Below are 19396 nucleotides of genomic sequence, written 5' to 3'. Positions count from 1 at the left end.
ATTTTAGTTAAAATTTTAATTTTCTGCCTAAAACTGTCAGGGTTGTGCCGTTGTCAGGTAAAAACTCTGCACCGCATTTGAATTTAAATCTGCCATCTCTATTGGCTAAGAGGTACCCTGGAACGTTAGCTGGTACCATATGATGTCACAATGTCGTTCTGAGCCTGTGTGTGTGTGTGTATTTGTTAACAGCTCCACCCTCTCGGTCTTCTAGGCAACAGCATTTGTTGCATTTTTCAAACAGGAAGTGAGAGAGGAGTAATACTCTGGTAGGGGGTGACTTGCTCTTTAATCAAAATGAAACAATTAAAAAAAAGTTTTTTCCCATTTCAAGCCTGTGAATGCATCAAGCAACAAAAAGATGCTTTCACCTTCAGAACTTCTGTCAGACGATTCTGAAACTTTTAAATATATTTAGATTCTGCTAATCATCTTTAGCTATAATTATGGTTCTTAGGTACGAATCAGAATTGGCCTCCTAAACAGTCCAAGTCTAATTTTGCATTTTCTCCCTCCTTTTGTCAAAAAGAAGAAAAAAAGACACTGACGAGGTCTCCTCCTGCCACAGGAGAAGGCGGAGCTAATTAAGGAGGTGTTTAATTTCTGCAGGGCAGCAAAATCACAGGAAAAGGCAGAAAATTAGAACAGCTTTGATTATCGAGCTTCTCTTGAAAACCAAAGTCAGAGAAACGAGTCTTCTCTGGACTCGGCTCGTGTCCAGATCTGCTCCAACCAGCAGCAGCTCCTCTCCGTACCACACAATCCAGTATTAGTATATTAAAAGTGACCCCTGCCGCACGGCCGCAGTAGTGGAACAGCTCTGATTGACTACAACGGGACCGTTTTTGCTGCGGAGTTCGTGCCGGAGCGGAGCGGAGATAGTGGAATTTTGGGGTAAAAGTGGGGTTTCATCCACCATCTTAACGATTTTCAGGTTCTTTTAATGGTTTTTAAGCGTCTTAACGGTCTTGAACCCACTTATCTCTCAGGACTGCGTTACCACATGAACCCTCACGGCCTCTGGCAGCTGCCTCCTTGTTTTCCCTAAGGTCAGGACACACACACACACAGAGTGAGGCGGTACTATGGCCCTCGCCTCTGGAACAGGCTGCCGCAGAGAACGTCCATGTTTTTAAGAGCAGGCTCAAGACCCGCCTTTAATCACAGTTTTATTCTACATCTATATTATTTATTATATATTTACTTTTACTGTTATAGTAGCTCCTGTTATTTTAGATTTCATCTTATATTAATCTGTCTTCCAGTGTTTCCTCCATGGGAGCCCTCTGACTCGGGGGCGATGGTCGGCTGCCGCTGCCTGGGTGCTGTCTGGAGGTGGGGTTCATGCCCTCCCTCCCCTCTGCAACCTGTGTCGGTACCCCGGCTGCTGCTGCCGGGGCAGATGGCCCCCATGATGGCGCCTCCTTGCCCTACCATATCTGGCTGATCTAAACTCAGCTCAATAAGGGATGGGAATGTGGGTTATGTAGGGTCATTTTAATCTGTAAAGCACTTTGAGTTGCACCCTTTGTAGGAAAAGCACTTCATAAAGTTTGGTTGCTTGAACAACTCCACCTCTGTCTGGGTTTCTCCGGACTCCAGGAGGATGCTGGAGGCTGCTGCTGAGGCTGAGGCCGTCTCCCTCCTCGGAAAGTCTGGATTCTCCAGCAGCAGGTTACAGATCCTAGCAGCACAACACGGAGAACGTCATCAGTAATGAGGTCAGAGAGGATATCACTCACGCACACAAAGGGATTTCTTACACATTCAAGTCTTTCACGTTGTTTTTTCGGATCAGTTCGGCTACGTAGACTTCCTGAATATCTGGGAACAGATCCAGCTGTAGAGGAGAGACAGCAACAACAGGTGAGACTCTTCTCTGGGATCCTGAACACACAACCCAGATGTGGGACTCACCACACCAGTGATGAGGGTTCGGACTAGAGACGGCTCATCCCGTCTCTCCTGGGGTGCCGACGGTCCAGGTCTTGCATCCTCTATTTGGGGAATGTCCTCTGGAGCAGGAGGCACCGCCCCCAGGCCAGGAGCAGGGTTGATCTGTTCAGGGTTTAGAGCCAGACTGTTGGGTCTAGGAGGGCTTCCTCGAGGCAGTCTGAAGGAGAGGTTGCCGGCAGGCGGAGCCCCGTTGAAGGGTTGCAGTGGAGGATTGGGAACTGGCCCCACAGATGCCCGACTCCCCAGGATGATCCTGTGACCGGCTTCGGGAGGACCTAATCTCTCTGGAGCGTCAGCTATGAGAACAGCAGCAGGAGCCACAGTTAGGACCAGGGGGTGATGGGCAGGCTGGGCGGGCTGGGCTGCGGTTTGGGCCGGGGCCGGTGCCTGGGCCAGGGGGCGGGGCTCCACCTGAATGAGGTTGCCTTGTGCACAACCGCGCGACACGGCCTGTGGAGGGTTCGGGAACCTTTTCTGCAGCTGATTCTGTGTGACTAGAGCAAAAGCTCGGATGCTTGGCTGCTGAGGAAGAACGAGCACATCCTTCACCGGGTTGGCACGGGGCTGCACGGGTACGCTGCTGCTGGAAGTACCGGGATGAGACTGAGCGTGTGCGGACGAAGTGCTGGCCTGAGCGTCGTCTGGCTTTCCTCTACTCGTACTCGCCATTTCTTGAGTCTTTGCAGATGAACAGGAGGATGTGGCTGTGATGCGCGCGCAGCTGGAGGAGGCACTCGTCTGAGAATCATGTGATGAGGAGCCCGCAGGTGTCTGGGACAGAGTAGACGTACTGGGCTGTGACTGGGAAAGTGACTTGGATGAAGTGGCAGTAGCCTTGGCGTTTGTGGAGGTAGACGGAATGGCGCTGAGCTCCACATTTGTGCGTGCTGACACGCCTTCCTGGAGCTGACTGTGTGTCTGATGCTTTGGCTGAGACTGGTTTTGTGGTGATGACGAGGACGAGGATGGAGCCGGCTTCGGCAGCGAGTGTCTGGATGTGCTGTGCTGCTCTGTGGTCTGAGTGTGTGTGGCTGGTTGGGAAGTCCTGGCATCCCTGGAGGTGGAGGGAGCAGAGCCAGGATCCCCTGTGGGAATGACAGAGGCGGCGCTACTTTGACCTCCAACCTGTCCGGAGTTGTGCAGGATTCCACTCCATAGGGCTGCTTGGCGGATTACAGATCTACGTGCATGGGCTGGAGGCTGCAAGGAAACACAGCGAGGAAAGGCTCGATGGAAGAAGAAACAACTGGATTAAAAGAAACCATTTAAACATGTCTGACAGATCGGCACCTCCAGGATGCTGACGTCATCATCATCTGCATCATCCGGGACTAGAACCGGACTTCCAGGGAACAAAGCTACAGGTTCCTCATCTGAGTCATCTGAAATGGTGATGAGCTCCCTCTGAGAGCGACGAGGGCCTGAGACAGCACAATCACACAGTTAGGGTATTTAGGACTTTAGCACGACAAAAGGTTTCCTTTTAGAGTCCAACATTAGAATTCCCTCGTGTGGATTCATGCAAACACAACTTCTCTGTAAAGGACTTTCCTGACGGGTTTCAAAATGAAACTTTTATCAGGTGACTTTAATCTTTTTTTAATCAAAGTCTGAAATAAAGGGCATTAATCTTTCTTTGGCTTCCTAAGACGTTTTTAATCACATTTACACAAATTACTTTCTAAATTCTCGCGCTGCTCTGGGTGGCTGCATGTTGGAGTAGCTCTGTCAACCACAAGTAAGTTTAGCCTTTTTTGGACATTTTTTCTTCTACAGGTGCTGGCCAGTAAATTAGAATATCATCAAAAGGTTGAAAATATTTCAGTAATTCCATTCAAAACGTGAAACTTGTACATTATATTCATGCAATGCACACAGACCAATGTATTTCCAATGTTCATTACATTTAAATTTGATATTCATAAGTGACAACTAATGAAAACTCCAAATTTGGTATCTCAAAAAATTAGAATATTCTGAAAAGGCTGAATATAGAAGACACCTGCTGCCACTCTAATCAGCTGATTTACTCAAAACACCTGCAAAGGCCTTTAAAAGGTCCCTCAGTCTTGTTTTGAAGGCACCACAATCATGGGGAAGACTTCTGACTTAACAGCTGTCCAAAAGACAATCATTGACACCTTGCACAAGGAGGGCAAGACACAAAAGGTGATTGCTAAAGAAGCTGGCTGTTCGCAGAGCTCTGTGTCCAAGCACATTAACAGACAGGCGAAGGGACGGAAAAAATGTGGTAGAAAAAAGTGTACAAGCTCTAGGGATAACCGCACCCTGCAGAGAATTGTGACGACAAACCCATTCAAAAATGTGGGGGAGATCCACAAAGAGTGGACTGCAGCTGGAGTCAGCGCTTCAAGAACCACCACGAGGAGACTCATGAAAGACATGGGATTCAGGTGTCGCATTCCGTGTGTCAAGCCACTCTTGAACATGAAACAGCGCAAGAAGCGTCTCGCCTGGGCCAAGGACAAAAAGGACTGGACTGATGCTGAGTGGTCCAAAGTTATGTTTTCTGATGAAAGCAAGTTCTGCATTTCCTTTGGAAATCAAGGACCCAGAGTCTGGAGGAAGAGCGGAGAAGCACAGAATCCACGTTGCATGAGGTCCAGTGTAAAGTTTCCACCGTCAGTGATGGTGTGGGGTGCCATGTCATCTGCCGGTGTTGGCCCACTCTGTTTCCTGAGGTCCAGGGTCAATGCAGCCGTCTACCAGGAAGTTTTAGAGCACTTCATGCTTCCTGCTGCTGACCAACTTTATGGGGATGCAGACTTCACCTTTCAACAGGACTTGGCACCTGCACACAGTGCCAAAACCACCAGCACCTGGTTCAAGGACCATGGTATCCCTGTCCTTGATTGGCCAGCAAACTCGCCTGACCTTAACCCCATAGAAAATCTATGGGGTACTGTGAAGCGGAGGATGCAATACGCTAGACCCAACAATGCAGAGGAGCTGAAGACGACTATCAGAGCAACCTGGGCTCTCATAACACCTGAGCAGTGCCACAGACTGATCGAGTCCATGCCACGCCGCATTACTGCAGTTATTGAGGCAAAAGGAGCCCCGACTAAGTATTGAGTGCTATACATGCACATTCTTTTCATGTTCATTCTTTTCAGTTGGCCAACATTAGAGAAACAAACATTTTTTCATTGGCCTTTAGAATATTCTAATTTTCTGAGATACCAGATTTGATGTTTTCATTGGTTGTCACCTATAAATATCAAAATTAAACGTAATAAACATCGGAAATACATTGGTCTGTGTGCATTGCATGAATATAATGTACAAGTTTCACGTTTTGAATGGAATTACTGAAATATTTTCAACCTTTTGATGATATTCTAATTTACTGGCCAGCACCTGTAGCATCTAAAGAAAAACTATTTTTTGGACCTTTTACGTTTCTGTTTCTGTTGCTGTGAAGCTTAGAGGATTTTTACTGCTATTTTTTCACTTTTTGAGCATTTGTTATGATGCGTAACCACGGCAACAAGCTGGTTTACAATCAGGAGCAGCTGATTAACACTGGAAAGGCTGAAATAATACCTCAACTGAAGCCACAAATCCCAAATGAGCTAAAAGAAGCATGGGTGCAGAGTGGGAGCAAAACGGAGACAGAGAGGAAATTCAAACCATCTCTTCCATCGATCATAATGGGCAATGTGAGATCACTGGCCAACAAGATGGAGGAACTCCAAGCCCTTTCAAGGACTCAGCCAGAGTTTCAGCAGTTTTGGAACCGCTTGAGGAGATAATGCAAAGAAGGATTCTCCAGAGAATCAAGAAAATGATGGACAACCCTGAGCATTCTCTTCACAAGACTGTCCGACAACGGAAGAGTGTCTTCAGTCAGAGGCTTCTTCAGTTTGGCTGCAATACTGACCGCTACTGGAGATCCTTCCTGCCAACAGCCATTGTAATATACAACAACTCTTTGATGACTTGATTATTATTATTATTCTGAGCTACTACAGCAATCAATTTCCCTGTGGGATTAATAAAGTATTTTTGAATTTAATTTAATTGAATGACAAACTCAGATTATAGTGGAGCCACATGCAGATTCAGAGGGGAGCTGAAACTTTCTGATCACTCTTTAATAAAGTCAAGATAACTGGAAACTTATTTTAATCTCAAATGCTCAGAATGTTTTAAGAAAGCAACAAGGTTAGCATTAAAGAGCAAGTCACCCCCTACCAGAGTCCTACTCCACTCCCACTTCCTGTTTGAAAGATGCAACAAATGCTGTTGCCTAGCAGACCGAGAGGGCAGAGCCACTAACAAATACACACACACACACAGGCTTACAATGACATTGTGACATCATATGGTACCAGCTAACGTTCTAGGGTACCTTTTAGCCAATAGTGATGGCAGATTTAAATTCAAATGCAGAGCAGAGTTTTTACCTAAAACACTGACAGTTTTAGGCAGAAAATTTAAATTTTAACTAAAATGCACTAAAGTGCAAAACTATTGACTTCATGTGTCTGCAGCACGATTAGACACACATTTATATAGTTTATCAGAAAAAAAAGTTGATTTGGGGGTGACTTGCTCTTTAAAGTTTAAAGACACCATACAGATCTTTGTAGGTAGGTTGAGTGTGTTGTTTTTAACAGATTTTAAGGTGGTGTTGAAGATATGCAGCTGGTCTTGTGTGTAGGACACTGTGTGTGCTGATGTTTCTCACCTTGACTACGGTGGACGTTGAAGCTCGCCAGCAGAATAACATCATCTTCATTGTTTCCATTTGACATGGTGAAACTACACTCACCAACTCCCTGAATTGGTCCACAATGAGATTCACTTAATCAGGAGCAACATCTACACACACACACACACACACACACACACACACACACACACACACACACACACACACACACACAAACACCATTATCTTTGTACATGATTTTTATCACCCTAACCTATTAACACTCCTTTTAATGAACATGTTTGTTTACTCTTTAGAGGGTTCAGCTCCTGCTATGAAGCTGATGGGAAACATCTTTGGATGAGTCATGAAATAAGGATGAATATTGACTATGGAATTTCCCGGCAATCCTACGTTGCTTTTTAAACTCTTACATTTTTGCCAAACTATTGAAGGCAACAGAAAACAGTTGGATCAGAAAAACAGTCAGATTTAGCGAAAATAATAATACCTCAACAGTTCGATAAAAGAGATCTTGATAAAACTGAAGCTCGGAGAAAAAGAAACAGAGGTTTAAAGAAAACAGACAAGAGGCTCGAGTGAAAGTTGGTTCGATGCGTTTAGGAAGCTAATCTTCGTTGTTTGAATAAAGATTTTGCTAGCTTTAACTGCTAGTGTCGTTGGAGAAAAGGAGATTAAGTGATGTTAACTCACATCAAACTCGCTAAATGAGAGCTGCTTTATCTCTCACAATAACGTCCGCTGCCTTAACGACATTAGGCTTAACGTTATTGGCTGGGGATAAAGTTTAGGACGGTGGAGTTTGAAGACAAACATGTTAATCACTTCCGTTTTTACACACATTCTCTCAGGGAGGGAAGCCTGCATTCAGCTGAGCTAACGCTCATTAGCTTGGCTGTTAGCTAGCAGGATAACTAGTTAGCTAACTTTTCAGAATTTTTATCACAACGTAGCTTCAAGGCGAACGCAGACGGTGTAAATTTAAAGAGTATAAACATGGTTGGAAATGAACAATACCACGGCTCCGTAGTGGACCCTGAAGTCCGTCTTCTGAGCAAACCGACAAGCGAAGCTATACCGAAACAAACTGCCAAAACAAGAACAGGGCATCTCACGTATGACGCAATTTACTGCGTAGCACTGGAGGATTCTGGGAAACGTAGTCTCAGGATTGGTAACCGACTACGTTGCTTTATGGATGTTTTATTTGAACGAAAAAAATATATTTCCTCGGTATTTGGTTTGGACCCCTTTTGCTTTTATGGAAATAAATCCAATTGGGGTCCAGCTGTGTACAGTGGTGTGAAAAACTATTTGCCCCCTTCCTGATTTCTTATTCTTTTGCATGTTAGTCACACAAAATGTTTCTGATCATCAAACACATTAGTCAAAGATAACACAAGGAAACACAAAATGCAGTTTTGAAATGATGGTTTTTATTATTTAGGGAGAGAACAAAATACAAAACTACATTGCCCTGTGTGAAAAAGTAAATTGCCCCCCTTGATAAAAAATAACCCAACTGTGGTGTTTCACACCTGAGTTCAATTTCTGTAGCCACCCGTCTCAATCAAGAAATCACTTAAATATGAGCTGCATGACACAGAAGTAGACCAAAAGCACCTCAAAAGCTAGACATCATGTCAAGATCCAAAGAAATTCAAGAACAAATGAGAACAAAAGTAATTGAGATCTATCTGTTTGGTAAAGGTTATAAAGCCATTTCTAAAGCTTTGGACTACAGTGAACCACAGTGAGATCCATTATCCACAAATGGCAACAACATTACCCCAAGAGCGCAGAGACAACTAATCACAACTCACAAAAGACCCCAGGACAACTTCTAAAGAACTGCAGGCATCACTTGCCTCAATTAAGGTCAGTGTTCACGACTCCACAATAAGAAAGAGACTGGGCAAAAATGGCCTACATGGCATTTCCAAGACGCAAACCACTGTTAAGCAAAAAGAACATTAGGGCTCGTCTCAATTTTGCTAAGAAACATCTTGTGACAGTGTGAGCATCCTGTCACAGTGTCCCGATTGATCATGTGCCCTGGCTACTTGACAAAGGGGATGTCCCTTTGGCTGACTTAAGCACGCATAACTCTCACCCGGGAGCCTGGGGATCGAATCCCACCCGGGCCCTTGTTACTCCACCTTGCCACAATCTCAATGATTGTCAAGACTTTTGGGAAAATACCTTGTGGACTGATGAGACAAAACATGAACTTTTTGGAAGGCAAATGTCCCGTTACATCTGGCGTAGAAGTAACACAGCATTTCAGACAAAGAGCATCATACCAACAGTAAAATATGGTGGTGGTAGTGTGATGGTCTGGGGTTGTTTCGCTGCTTCAGGAACTGGAAGGCTTGCTGTGATAAATGGCACCATGAATTCTACTGTCTACCAAAACATCCTGAAGGAGAATGTCCGGCCATCTATTCGTCAACTAAAGCTGAAGCGATCTTGGGTGCTGTAGCAGGACAATGACCCAAAACACACCAAGATGAGAGAACCCACAAGGTTCTGTGCTGGGGCCTCTGCTCTTCCTCCTCTATCTGCTTCCTCTTCAGCACATCCTGAGCTCCTTCAAAGGAATCTCCTACCATCTTTATGCAAATGACATCCAGCTGTACATCTCCTTTAAGCCCCATGAGAAGTCTAAGCTGCAGCTGTTACACACCTGCTTAGACTCTATCAAAACCTGGATGGCTGGGAGCTTACAGTCCCTCCACTGGCTCCCGGTAGAATATAGAATTCAGTTTAAAGTTTTAGTCCTGACCTATAGAGCTCTTAACAACCAGGCTCCAAGCTACCCATCTGAACTTTCATCCCCACACATCACCTCTCGGAACCTTAGATCCACATCTGAAAACCTCCTGGCTGTTCCTCGAACCAGACTGAAAACCAAAGGGGACAGGGCCTTTCAGACTATTGCACCCAGACTTTGGAACAGTCTGCCTTCAAATCTCCGTCTCTCTAACACTGTAGAGGTCTTTAAAAATCATCTAAAAACTCACCTTTTCATCCAGGTGTTCCCTCCCTAAATGTTTCAGAATGATGGCTTTGTTTGGGTTCACACCTTCACTTTGTTTATACTCATGATTTTATTTTCTATTTTATCACTGCTATTGTTTTTCTGATGTTTTTATTGGTTAGAGGTATTTGCCCTGATCTTAATCATGTCGTACAGCGCTTTGTGATTTATATCTGTGAAAGGCGCTATATAAATAAACTTTTACTTACTTACTTACTTACACACCAGCAAATCCACCTCCGAATGGCTGAAGAACAACAATATGAAGACTTTGGAGTGGCCTAGTCAAAGTCCTGACCTGAATCCTATTGAGATGCTATGGCATGACCTTAAAAAGGCGGTTCATGCTAGAAAACCCTCAAATAAAGCTGAATTACAACAATTCTGCAAAGATGAGTGGGCCAAAATTCCTCCAGAGCGCTGTAAAAGACTCGTAGCAAGTTATCGCAAACGTTTGATTGCAGTTATTGCTGCTAAGGGAGGCCCAACCAGTTATTAGGTTCAGGGGGCAATTAGTTTTTCACACAGGGCAATGTAGGTTTGGATTTTGTTCTCTCCCTAAATAATAAAAACTATCATTTCAAAACTGCATTTTGTGTTTACTTGTGTTATCTTTGACTAATAGTTAAATGTGTTTGATGATCAGAAACATTTTGTGTGACAAACATGCAAAAGAACAATAAATCAGGAAGGGGGCAAATAGTTTTTCACACCACTGTAAGCTGGCTGCATATGTATCTACCAAGCATCTGCACAGAACCAAACATTCACACATATTTATACAGATCAACACTATGCAAACAAACTCTCCTGAAAGATCAGCATGCGTATCATTCTTGATTCAGTTTCTCACCAGCTGCAGAAATACACCTTTTTAGATCAACTGTACTTGTGCCATGTTACCGGTTTGCACCCAAAATGGTGGAAACTTGTTCTTTCAAGTAAAGATTTAAAAACGTCAGAACTAAATCTGCTCAGGCTAAATATAATTAAACATATAATCACAGAATCACAAACTAACATTAACGTTTTACTAAACAGTAATAGAATTAACTGCTGAATAATGACTACAATTCAAAAACAACCATTCTCCACATAAGCAGTATAATTAAGTCAATATTCAGATTTACAGATTATAATTGTAATGATACTCAAATGGGGAGAGGGAAGTCTGGGCCTCTCGACTTCGGTTACTGCCCCTGCGACCCGACTCCGGATAAGCGGATGAAAATGGATGGATGATACTCAAATAAATACACTATATTGTGATATATTCTGTATTTTGAACAGTGACATAATGTTCTAGAATTAGATTATTGTAAAGTGTCTCATAAATATCTATATTATTAAAAAATATTATTTAACTTGTTCATGCACTTTATTTTGGGATTTCTTTTTACCAGAACAGGGCCAGCGTCCATATTTGCCCACTTTGTTTTATCAGATTTTCTGCATGAAAATAAATATTTTTGAAAATTGCAACAGCAGAAATACACATGAATTATATACTACAACACCCTGGGGTTGAAATTTAAAACATTAAATTACTTCAATGAGTGCCCTATAAAGAGTTAAAGTAGACAAGGTGTCAGCCTCACGGACTAAAGCTGGGAGCTGGTTCCATAAGTGAGGAGCCTGATAGCTAAAAGATCTGCCTCCCATCCTATTTTTAGATATTCCAGGAACCACCAGTAAACCTGCAGTCTGCGAGTGAAGTGCTCTTTTAGGAACATATGGAAGAATCATGGGTCTCATTTATTAGTTTACTTACTGCTCCTCCTTGAACCGTCACCTTATCGTGGTGGAGGAGTTTGAGTGCCCTAATGATCCTAGGAGCTATGTTGTCTGGGGCACTTAGTGCCCCTGGTAGGGTCTCCCATGACAAATTGGTCTTAGGTGAAGGGTGAGACAAAGAACGGTTCGAAGGATCTTTCATGGCGGTGAAAACGAAGAGTCGGAGTACCCGGCCCGGAGGGTTACCGGGGTCCCACCCTGGAGCCAGGCCTGGGGTTGGGGCCCGTGAGCGAGCGCCTGGTGGCCGGGCTTTCGCCCATGGGGCCCGGCCGGGCCCAGCCCGAACCGGATACATGGGCTCGTCCAACTGTGGACCCACCACCCGCAGGAGGAACATGAAGGGTCCGGTGCAATGTGAATCGGGTGGCAGACCAAGGCGGGAGCCTTGGCCGTCCAATCCCCGGACAAGGAAACTAGTTTTTGGGACATGGAACGTCACCTCGCTGGCGGGGAAGGAGCCGGAGCTTGTGGCAGAGGTTGAGCGGTACCGGCTAGATATAGTCGGACTCACCTCGACACATTGCATTGGCTCTGGAACCCGAGACCTGGAGAGGGGTTGGACACTCTACTTTGCTGGAGTTGCTCCGGGTGAGAGGCGGAGGGCTGGGGTTGGCTTTTTGTTAGCCCCGAGACTCTCGGCCTGTGTGTTGGGGTTTACCCCGGGGGACAAGAGGGTAGCTTCCTTGCGCCTTCGGGTCGGGGAACGGGTCCTGACTGTTGTTTGTGCGTATGGGCCAAATATCAGTTCAGAGTACCCACCCTTTTTGGAGTCCCTGGGACGAGTGCTAGATAGTGCTCCATCAGGGGACTCCATTGTCCTGCTGGGGGACTTCAATGCTCACGTGGGCAATGACAGCTTGACCTGGAGGGGTGTGATTGGGAGGAACGGCCCACCTGATCAGAACTCGAGCGGTGTTTTGTTATTGGACTTCTGTGCAAGCCGCAGTTTGGCCATAACGAACACCATGTTCGAACATAAGGATGCCCACCGGTACACTTGGTACCAGGGCAGCCTAGGTCACAGGTCGATGATAGATTTTGTAGTCATATCATCTGACCTGCGACCGTATGTTTTGGACACCCGAGTGAAGAGAGGGGCGGAGCTGTCAACTGATCACCACCTGGTGGTGAGTTGGATCAGATGGAAAGGGAACATGCCGCGTAGACCTGGCAGACCCAAACGCATAGTGAGGGTCTGCTGGGAACGCCTGGCAGAAGAACCTGTCAAGACGGTCTTCAACTCCCACCTCCGGCAGAGCTTTGACCACGTCCCGAGAGCAGTGGGGGACATTGAGTCCGAGTGGGCCTTGTTCCACTCTGCGATTGTCGAGGCGGCTGTTGCTAGCTGTGGTCGTAAGGTGGCCGGTGCCAGTCGTGGTGGCAACCCCCGTACCCGCTGGTGGACACCAGAGGTTCGGGGAGCCGTCAGGCTGAAGAAGGAGGCCTACAGGGCGTGGCTGGTCTGTGGGTCTCCGGAGGCAGCAGACAGGTACCGGATAGCCAAGCGGGGTGCAGCAGTGGCAGTTGCCGAGGCAAAATCTCGGGCGTGGGAGGAGTTTGGTGAGGCCATGGAGAAAGACTATCGATCGGCTCCAAAGAGGTTCTGGCAAACTGTCCGGCGCCTCAGGAGAGGAAGGCAACAACTCGCTCACACTGTTTACAGTGGGGATGGGGAGCTGCTGACGTCAACTGAGGCTATAGTCGGACGGTGGAAGGAATACTTTGAGGAGCTCCTCAATCCCACCAATGCGCATTCCGAGGAGGAACCAGAGCTGGGAGGCCTGGGGATGGACTGTCCGATCTCGGGGGCAGAAGTTGCTGAGGTAGTCAAACAACTACACAGCGGCGGAGCCCCGGGGGCGGATGAGGTTCGTCCTGGGTATCTCAAGGCTATGGATGTTGTAGGGCTGTCATGGTTGACACGTCTCTACAACATTGCGTGGTCATCGGGGGCAGTTCCTAGGGAGTGGCAGACCGGGGTGGTGGTCCCCATCTTTAAGAAGGGTGACCTGAGGGTGTGTTCCAACTATAGGGGGATCACACTCCTCAGCCTCCCTGGAAAGGTCTACTCCAAGGTACTGGAGAGGAGGGTCCGATCGATAGTTGAATCTCAGATAGAGGAGGAGCAATGTGGTTTTCGTCCTGGCCGTGGAACTGTGGATCAGCTCTATACCCTTGCAAGGGTGATGGAGGGGGCATGGGAGTTTGCCCAACCAATCCACATGTGCTTTGTGGATTTGGAGAAGGCTTATGACCGTGTCCCCAGGGGCACCCTGTGGGGGACGCTCCAGGAGTATGGGGTGGGTGGCTTTCTGTTAAGGGCCATTCAGTCCCTTTACCAGAGGAGCGTGAGTTTGGTCCGCATAGCCGGTAGTAAGTCGGACCTGTTCCCAGTGAGGGTTGGACTCCGCCAGGGCTGCCCTTTGTCACCGGTTCTGTTCATCACATTTATGGACAGAATTTCTAGACGCAGCCGTGGTGTGGAGTGTGTCGAGTTTGGTGGCAGGAGAATCTCGTCTCTGCTTTTTGCGGATGATGTGGTCCTCCTAGCTTCATCCAGCTCTGACCTTCAGCTCTTGCTGGGTAGGTTCGCGGCCGAATGTGAAGCGGCTGGGATGAGGATCAGCACCTCCAAATCTGAGACCATGGTTCTCGACCGGAAAAGGGTGGCTTGCCACCTCCGGGTCGGGGGAGAGGTCCTACCTCAAGTGGAGGAGTTTAAGTATCTCGGGGTCTTGTTCACGAGTGAGGGTAGGAGGGATCGGGAGATCGACAGGCGGATTGGTTCGGCGTCTGCAGTGATGCGGACGCTGAGCCGATCTGTCGTGGGGAAGAGGGAGCTGAGCCAGAAAGCCAGGCTCTCGATTTACCGGTCGATCTACGTCCCAATCCTCACCTATGGTCATGAGCTTTGGGTAATGACCGAAAGAACGAGATCGCGGATACAAGCGGCCGAAATGAGTTTCCTCCGTAGGGTGGCCGGGCTCAGCCTTAGAGATAGGGTGAGGAGCTCGGACATTCGGGAGGGACTCGGAGTAGAACCGCTGCTCCTCCGGATCGAAAGGAGCCAGTTGAGGTGGTTTGGGCATCTGGTCAGGATGCCTCCTGGACGCCTCCCTGGGGAGGTGTTTCGGGCATGTCCTGCCGGCAGAAGGCCCCCAGGTCGACCCAGGACACGTTGGAGAAGTTACATCTCCAATCTGGTCCGGGAACGCCTTGGGGTCCTGCCGGAGGAGCTGGTGGACAAGGCCGGGGAGAGGACGGCCTGGAGCTCCCTAGTTGGGATGCTGCCCCCGCGACCCGGACCCGGATAAGCGGAGGAAGACGAGAGACGAGAGACTTACTGTTGACCATCACCTGCTACTGGAGAGGCTGAGAGACTGGGTAGGCCTATCAGGATCTGCTCTGGAGTGGTTCTCCTCTTATCTCTCTGAGCGCTCCTTTTCTGTGGCCGTCTCCAAGTTTAGGTCCTCCACCACCTCTCTTACCCATGGTGTCCCACAAGGTTCAGTGCTGGGGCCTCTGCTCTTCCTCCTCTATCTGCTTCCTCTTCAGCACATCCTGAGCTCCTTCAAAGGAATCTCCTACCATCTTTATGCAGATGACATCCAACTGTACATCTCCTTTAAGCCCCATGAGATGTCTAAGCTGCAGCTGTTACACACCTGCTTAGACTCTATCAAAACCTGGATGGCTGGGAGCTTTCTTCAGCTGAATGAAGATAAGACTGAGATCCTCATCTGTGCCCCAGACAAGCTGGTTTCCAAAGTCAGAGACTCTCTTGGTCAGCTTGCTTCTCACACCAAACCTTCCGTCAGGAATCTTGGCGTGACCTTTGACCCAGCTCTCACCCTGGATCCTCATGTCAGTTCTCTTGTTCGCTCTTCCTTCTTCCATCTCAGGAACATTGCTAAGCTGAGTCCCGTTCTGTCTCGCTCTGAACTTGAGACTGTTCTCCACACCTTCATCTCCTCACGCTTAGACTACTGCAACTCTCTTTTCACGTGTCTGAGCAGAACCTCCCTGAACCATCTACAGGTGGTTCAGAATGCCTGTGCTTGGCTTCTGACCAAGTCCTCCAAACACACCCACATCACCCCACTTCTCCTCCAGCTTCACTGGCTGCCAGTCAACTTCAGGGTTCATTTCAAGATCCTGGTTCTGGTCTATAGGGCCTTACATGGACAAGCACCATCTTACATTGGTGATCTTCTTAGTCCCTACACCCCCAGCAGGTCCCTGAGGTCCAGTGATCTAGTGGGCCATTCCCATCTGTACCGGGTCGGCCCGGGCCGGGTAGCCCCAGTCAGCCCCAGCCTGGCCCGGTTGTTTCCACACATCCTTGTCTTAAGCCCATGTGGGCTGATTCTACCCACCAATAAGAGGCTTGCTCTAATGGAAGGTGTGAATTTGCTGTCAGCAGTGGGTGTGTTGGCCCTGGTCGGCCTGAAGCAGACCCCCTCGAGAAGAGGGCTGAGAATGAGCCTTGGTTGGCCCGGAAAAATACCAGGCCACCCAGATATGTAAACAATACGCTACCCGGCCCGGGCCGACCCGGTACAGATGGGAATGGCCCAAAAGCCTACTGGTTGTGCAGCACCAGGCTAAAGACCAAAGGTGACAGAACATTTGCTGCTGTGGCCCCCAGACTCTGGACCTCTCTCCCCTGAGCCTGAGATCAGTGGACTCAGTGGTCTCCTTTAAAAAGCAGCTGAAGACTCACCTGTTCAAGCTGGCTTTTGTATGACCTTCTTCACCACTCCCTCTTTATTCTGCTCTCCCCACCTATTCCACCTTCCTCAGGATCCACTGATTTCCCTCTTTCCTATTCACTCTCTCTCTTTCTTAACATTTTTTCTTTTAAATCCCAATTGTATATTTTTGCTCATTTTAAATATATTTTTAAACATTTTCTAAATGCTTTTTAATATTTTTACATATTTTTTGTTTTTGTGAAGCGCCTCGTGATTTTTATCTTGAGAGGCGCTATAGAAATGATACTTTCTTCTTCTTATAAAACATTGCGTAGAATCCTTACTAAAACCGTACTTAAGCTCGGCAAAAAAATGTACTTGCGCCAAGTAAGTTTGTGACCTATAAAACAGAGTACGCACAGCTTCACGCAATCTCCGCTTTATAATCACAAACTACCCAGAAATGTGCTCAGCTGTTTCTGGATAACATCCCGCCCTCAACACGCCCACTTTCTGCCATAAATGGTCAATGCAAAGTGGCTTGTGGATCTCATGCATTTACATAAGCTGGCTTGTTGCAGCAGTCCACTATTATCGATGGCGACCGCAGATCAAGGAAGCGAGGGGGGCTTGTTCTGTGTGTGCATGAAATGGTACAAGAGATAATGCTGCTGGAATTCAAAATTTTATCCTTCTCAGCAGCAGCACTGCAAGTGTTCTCCATGTCCAAAATGTGCGTAAGCAAGGTCCTTAGTCAACATAAAGTTGTGCACGTTTCTGCTTTGTTTTCTTTTATAAACCCCAAAGTTTGCGTGGAAAGTTGCTTACAGTATTCCGACCCCATTTTGTGCACAAGCAAGCTTTATAAATGAGCAGCACTGAGATCTAACAAGACTAGAACAGACACAAGATTCCTATCTGAGGCCATAAGAATATCATTTGTAACTCTCACTAATGCAGTTTCAGTGCTGTGATACTCTCTAAAACCAGACTGAAATTCCTCAAACAGAGCATTAGTGTTTAAATGCTCATTGGTCTATAATTCATTGGGTCATCTGGATCCAGAGAAGGCTTCTTAAGTAAAGGTTTGATTACAGCAACCTTAAAATCCTGTGGTATGTATCCATTTACTAAGAATAGATTGATTATATATGCATGGTGGCGCAGTGGTTAGCACTGTTGCCTCGCAACACGAAGGTCGCAGGTTCGAAACTCGGCTGCAGCCTTTCTGTGTGGAGTTGCGTGTTCTCCCCATGCATGCGTGAGTTTTCTCCGGGTACTCCGGTTTCCCCCACAGATCACAACATGCCCTATAGGTAAAAAAAATTTGAAAGTCGCTTTGGGTAAAAGCGTCTGCTAAGCACATAAACATAAACAGAATGGGGGCAGTAACCAAAGGAAATGCATCTTTAAATAATTTGGTTGTGATTGGATCTAAAATGCAAGTTGAAGGTTTAGATTAAGCTAATATTTTTAACAGTTCAAACACAAATGAGGTTCTACAGTTACCTCTGATACTGCCTCACTTACTGAGGAAGAAGAAATCGCATTAGGGAGGATGCTAATGATGTTGTATCTAATAGAATTCCCATAAAGTCGCTGCTGAAGGCTAAGGGAATAGATGGTTCTGAGCTATGATTCTCTGAACGTTTGGCAACCGTACTGAAAATAAGTTTAGTATTATTCTTATTCTCCTCAATTAACGAAGAAAAATATGCGGTTCTAGCTTGTTGAAGCTTATTTTTATAAAGCACAAGACTATTTTTACAGGATAGGTAGGACTCTTCCTGGTGTGTAGAGCGTCATGTTCTCCCCAATTTTCTAGAGCCAAAAAAAAAAAAGCCACAAAGTAGAAAACCTTATTCTCAATGTAATTTCTTTTAATATAATCTTATTTACATTGTATTCGTTCATAAATGTTTAGTACATTGTAAGTTACAATACTTTTGCATCCATTACACAGTGAAATCAGACCATAGACAATGCAGACTGAAATAATACTGCTTAACAGTCTTCAATCTACAACATTGTTTCTTCTTTGAGCTTTTATTCATCAAAGTTTCATGGAGCGGAAATAGATTCATTCATGGAGTCTAGCATTTCTAACACTCAGGACATGGGGTGTTATGAATAAAAGATGGCATTACGGGTAATGCAACATGTACAAAAGACTGAAGAGATTTTAATACAGACAACATGGATGAAGGATTCCTAAATCTGGCTGTTTCTCCATCCCGGTTTAGACTAAATCTGTAAAAAATAAAATAAAAATAAAAGCTTCAAATGACCTCAAATATGATTGATTTCAACACCAGGGCCAAGAAAAATCACTTCCTCTACATTTAGACAAATGTAACCTGGTATTCTGGAACACATTTTCATTCACCGTCTAGAGCTTATTCCCTCCACAGGAATATGGATGTTCAAAGTAACAAAAGTCAATAAAAACCCACTTTGTGGATTACTTGCATTGCGTGAAAATTAACCCTTCAACTCTAATCGAGGGCTGATTAAGAGATTAGTGATGGCTCGTCGTAGAGCCCGTAGCAGCGTGGTCAGTAATCACTTAGTAATAAATAAGAATAAAACATCAGAGTGGATCAGAGTGGTCGCAGACAAAAGCCAACAGAGGCTCGTTTTACCATTCAAATTATGGAAAGTCAAAGGTGACAATAAAATGCGCGGCAGGACGACCAAGGGAACAAAAAGGCGCCCGTAAAAAACTTGCACCGTGCTCGCCAAATCCTGTATGGAAAGCCAATGGTGATGGATTAAAAAAAAGCTGCTTTAGCTGGCTAGATAAACAAAGAATGTAAAAAAAAGTTTTGTTCTGATACTTTGAACAGTTTATCAATAGAGGGTTAAACTGTAATATATATATATATATATATATATATATATATATAATTTTTTATTAGCTACACTTCTTGCCAGTATGACGTTTTAACCCTTTAAACGGTTTCAAGTATCAGGACTCATCTTCTTTTATTTACTTTGTTTTCGACTCACCTAAAGCAGATTTTATTTATTTTAATTTTATTAATTATTGTCTGCTTAATATTGGCTTTCCAAAACGGCCATTACGCACATTCAAAACGTGCGCTTTATTGTGACCTTTGGCTTTCCATACTCACACACGCATGCATGAACGCGCACACACACACTCACACACACACAGAACAGTGGTTAACCATGAAGTAACCATGAAGTCGA

At 45.9% G+C, this 19396-nt stretch overlaps 1 protein-coding gene across 2 annotated transcripts in view; it reads right to left on the bottom strand.

Moving 5' to 3' along the window:
- Nucleotides 1-7793, bottom strand: part of rnf216 (ring finger protein 216) — a 36371-nt gene extending 28578 nt beyond the window's left edge. The window contains exons 1-6 of one of the 2 annotated variants that reach the window (XM_054750711.2): nucleotides 7673-7793; nucleotides 6671-6804; nucleotides 3247-3377; nucleotides 1918-3156; nucleotides 1764-1840; nucleotides 1576-1684 (exon numbers count right to left, since the gene is read on the bottom strand). In XM_054750711.2, the coding sequence (XP_054606686.2) occupies nucleotides 1576-1684; nucleotides 1764-1840; nucleotides 1918-3156; nucleotides 3247-3377; nucleotides 6671-6737 (1623 nt within the window). In that variant the 5' untranslated portion in view covers nucleotides 6738-6804; nucleotides 7673-7793. The remainder of the gene's footprint in view (nucleotides 1-1575; nucleotides 1685-1763; nucleotides 1841-1917; nucleotides 3157-3246; nucleotides 3378-6670; nucleotides 6805-7672) is intronic. The other variant, XM_054750710.2, reaches the window with a different exon arrangement.
- Between the last annotated feature and the right edge of the window lie 11603 nt (nucleotides 7794-19396).

The sequence above is a fragment of the Nothobranchius furzeri genome, chromosome 12 (assembly GCF_043380555.1).
Source record: "Nothobranchius furzeri strain GRZ-AD chromosome 12, NfurGRZ-RIMD1, whole genome shotgun sequence".
NCBI classification, from domain to species: Eukaryota; Metazoa; Chordata; class Actinopteri; order Cyprinodontiformes; family Nothobranchiidae; genus Nothobranchius; species Nothobranchius furzeri.
This window is presented reverse-complemented; position numbering and strand designations above follow the sequence as displayed.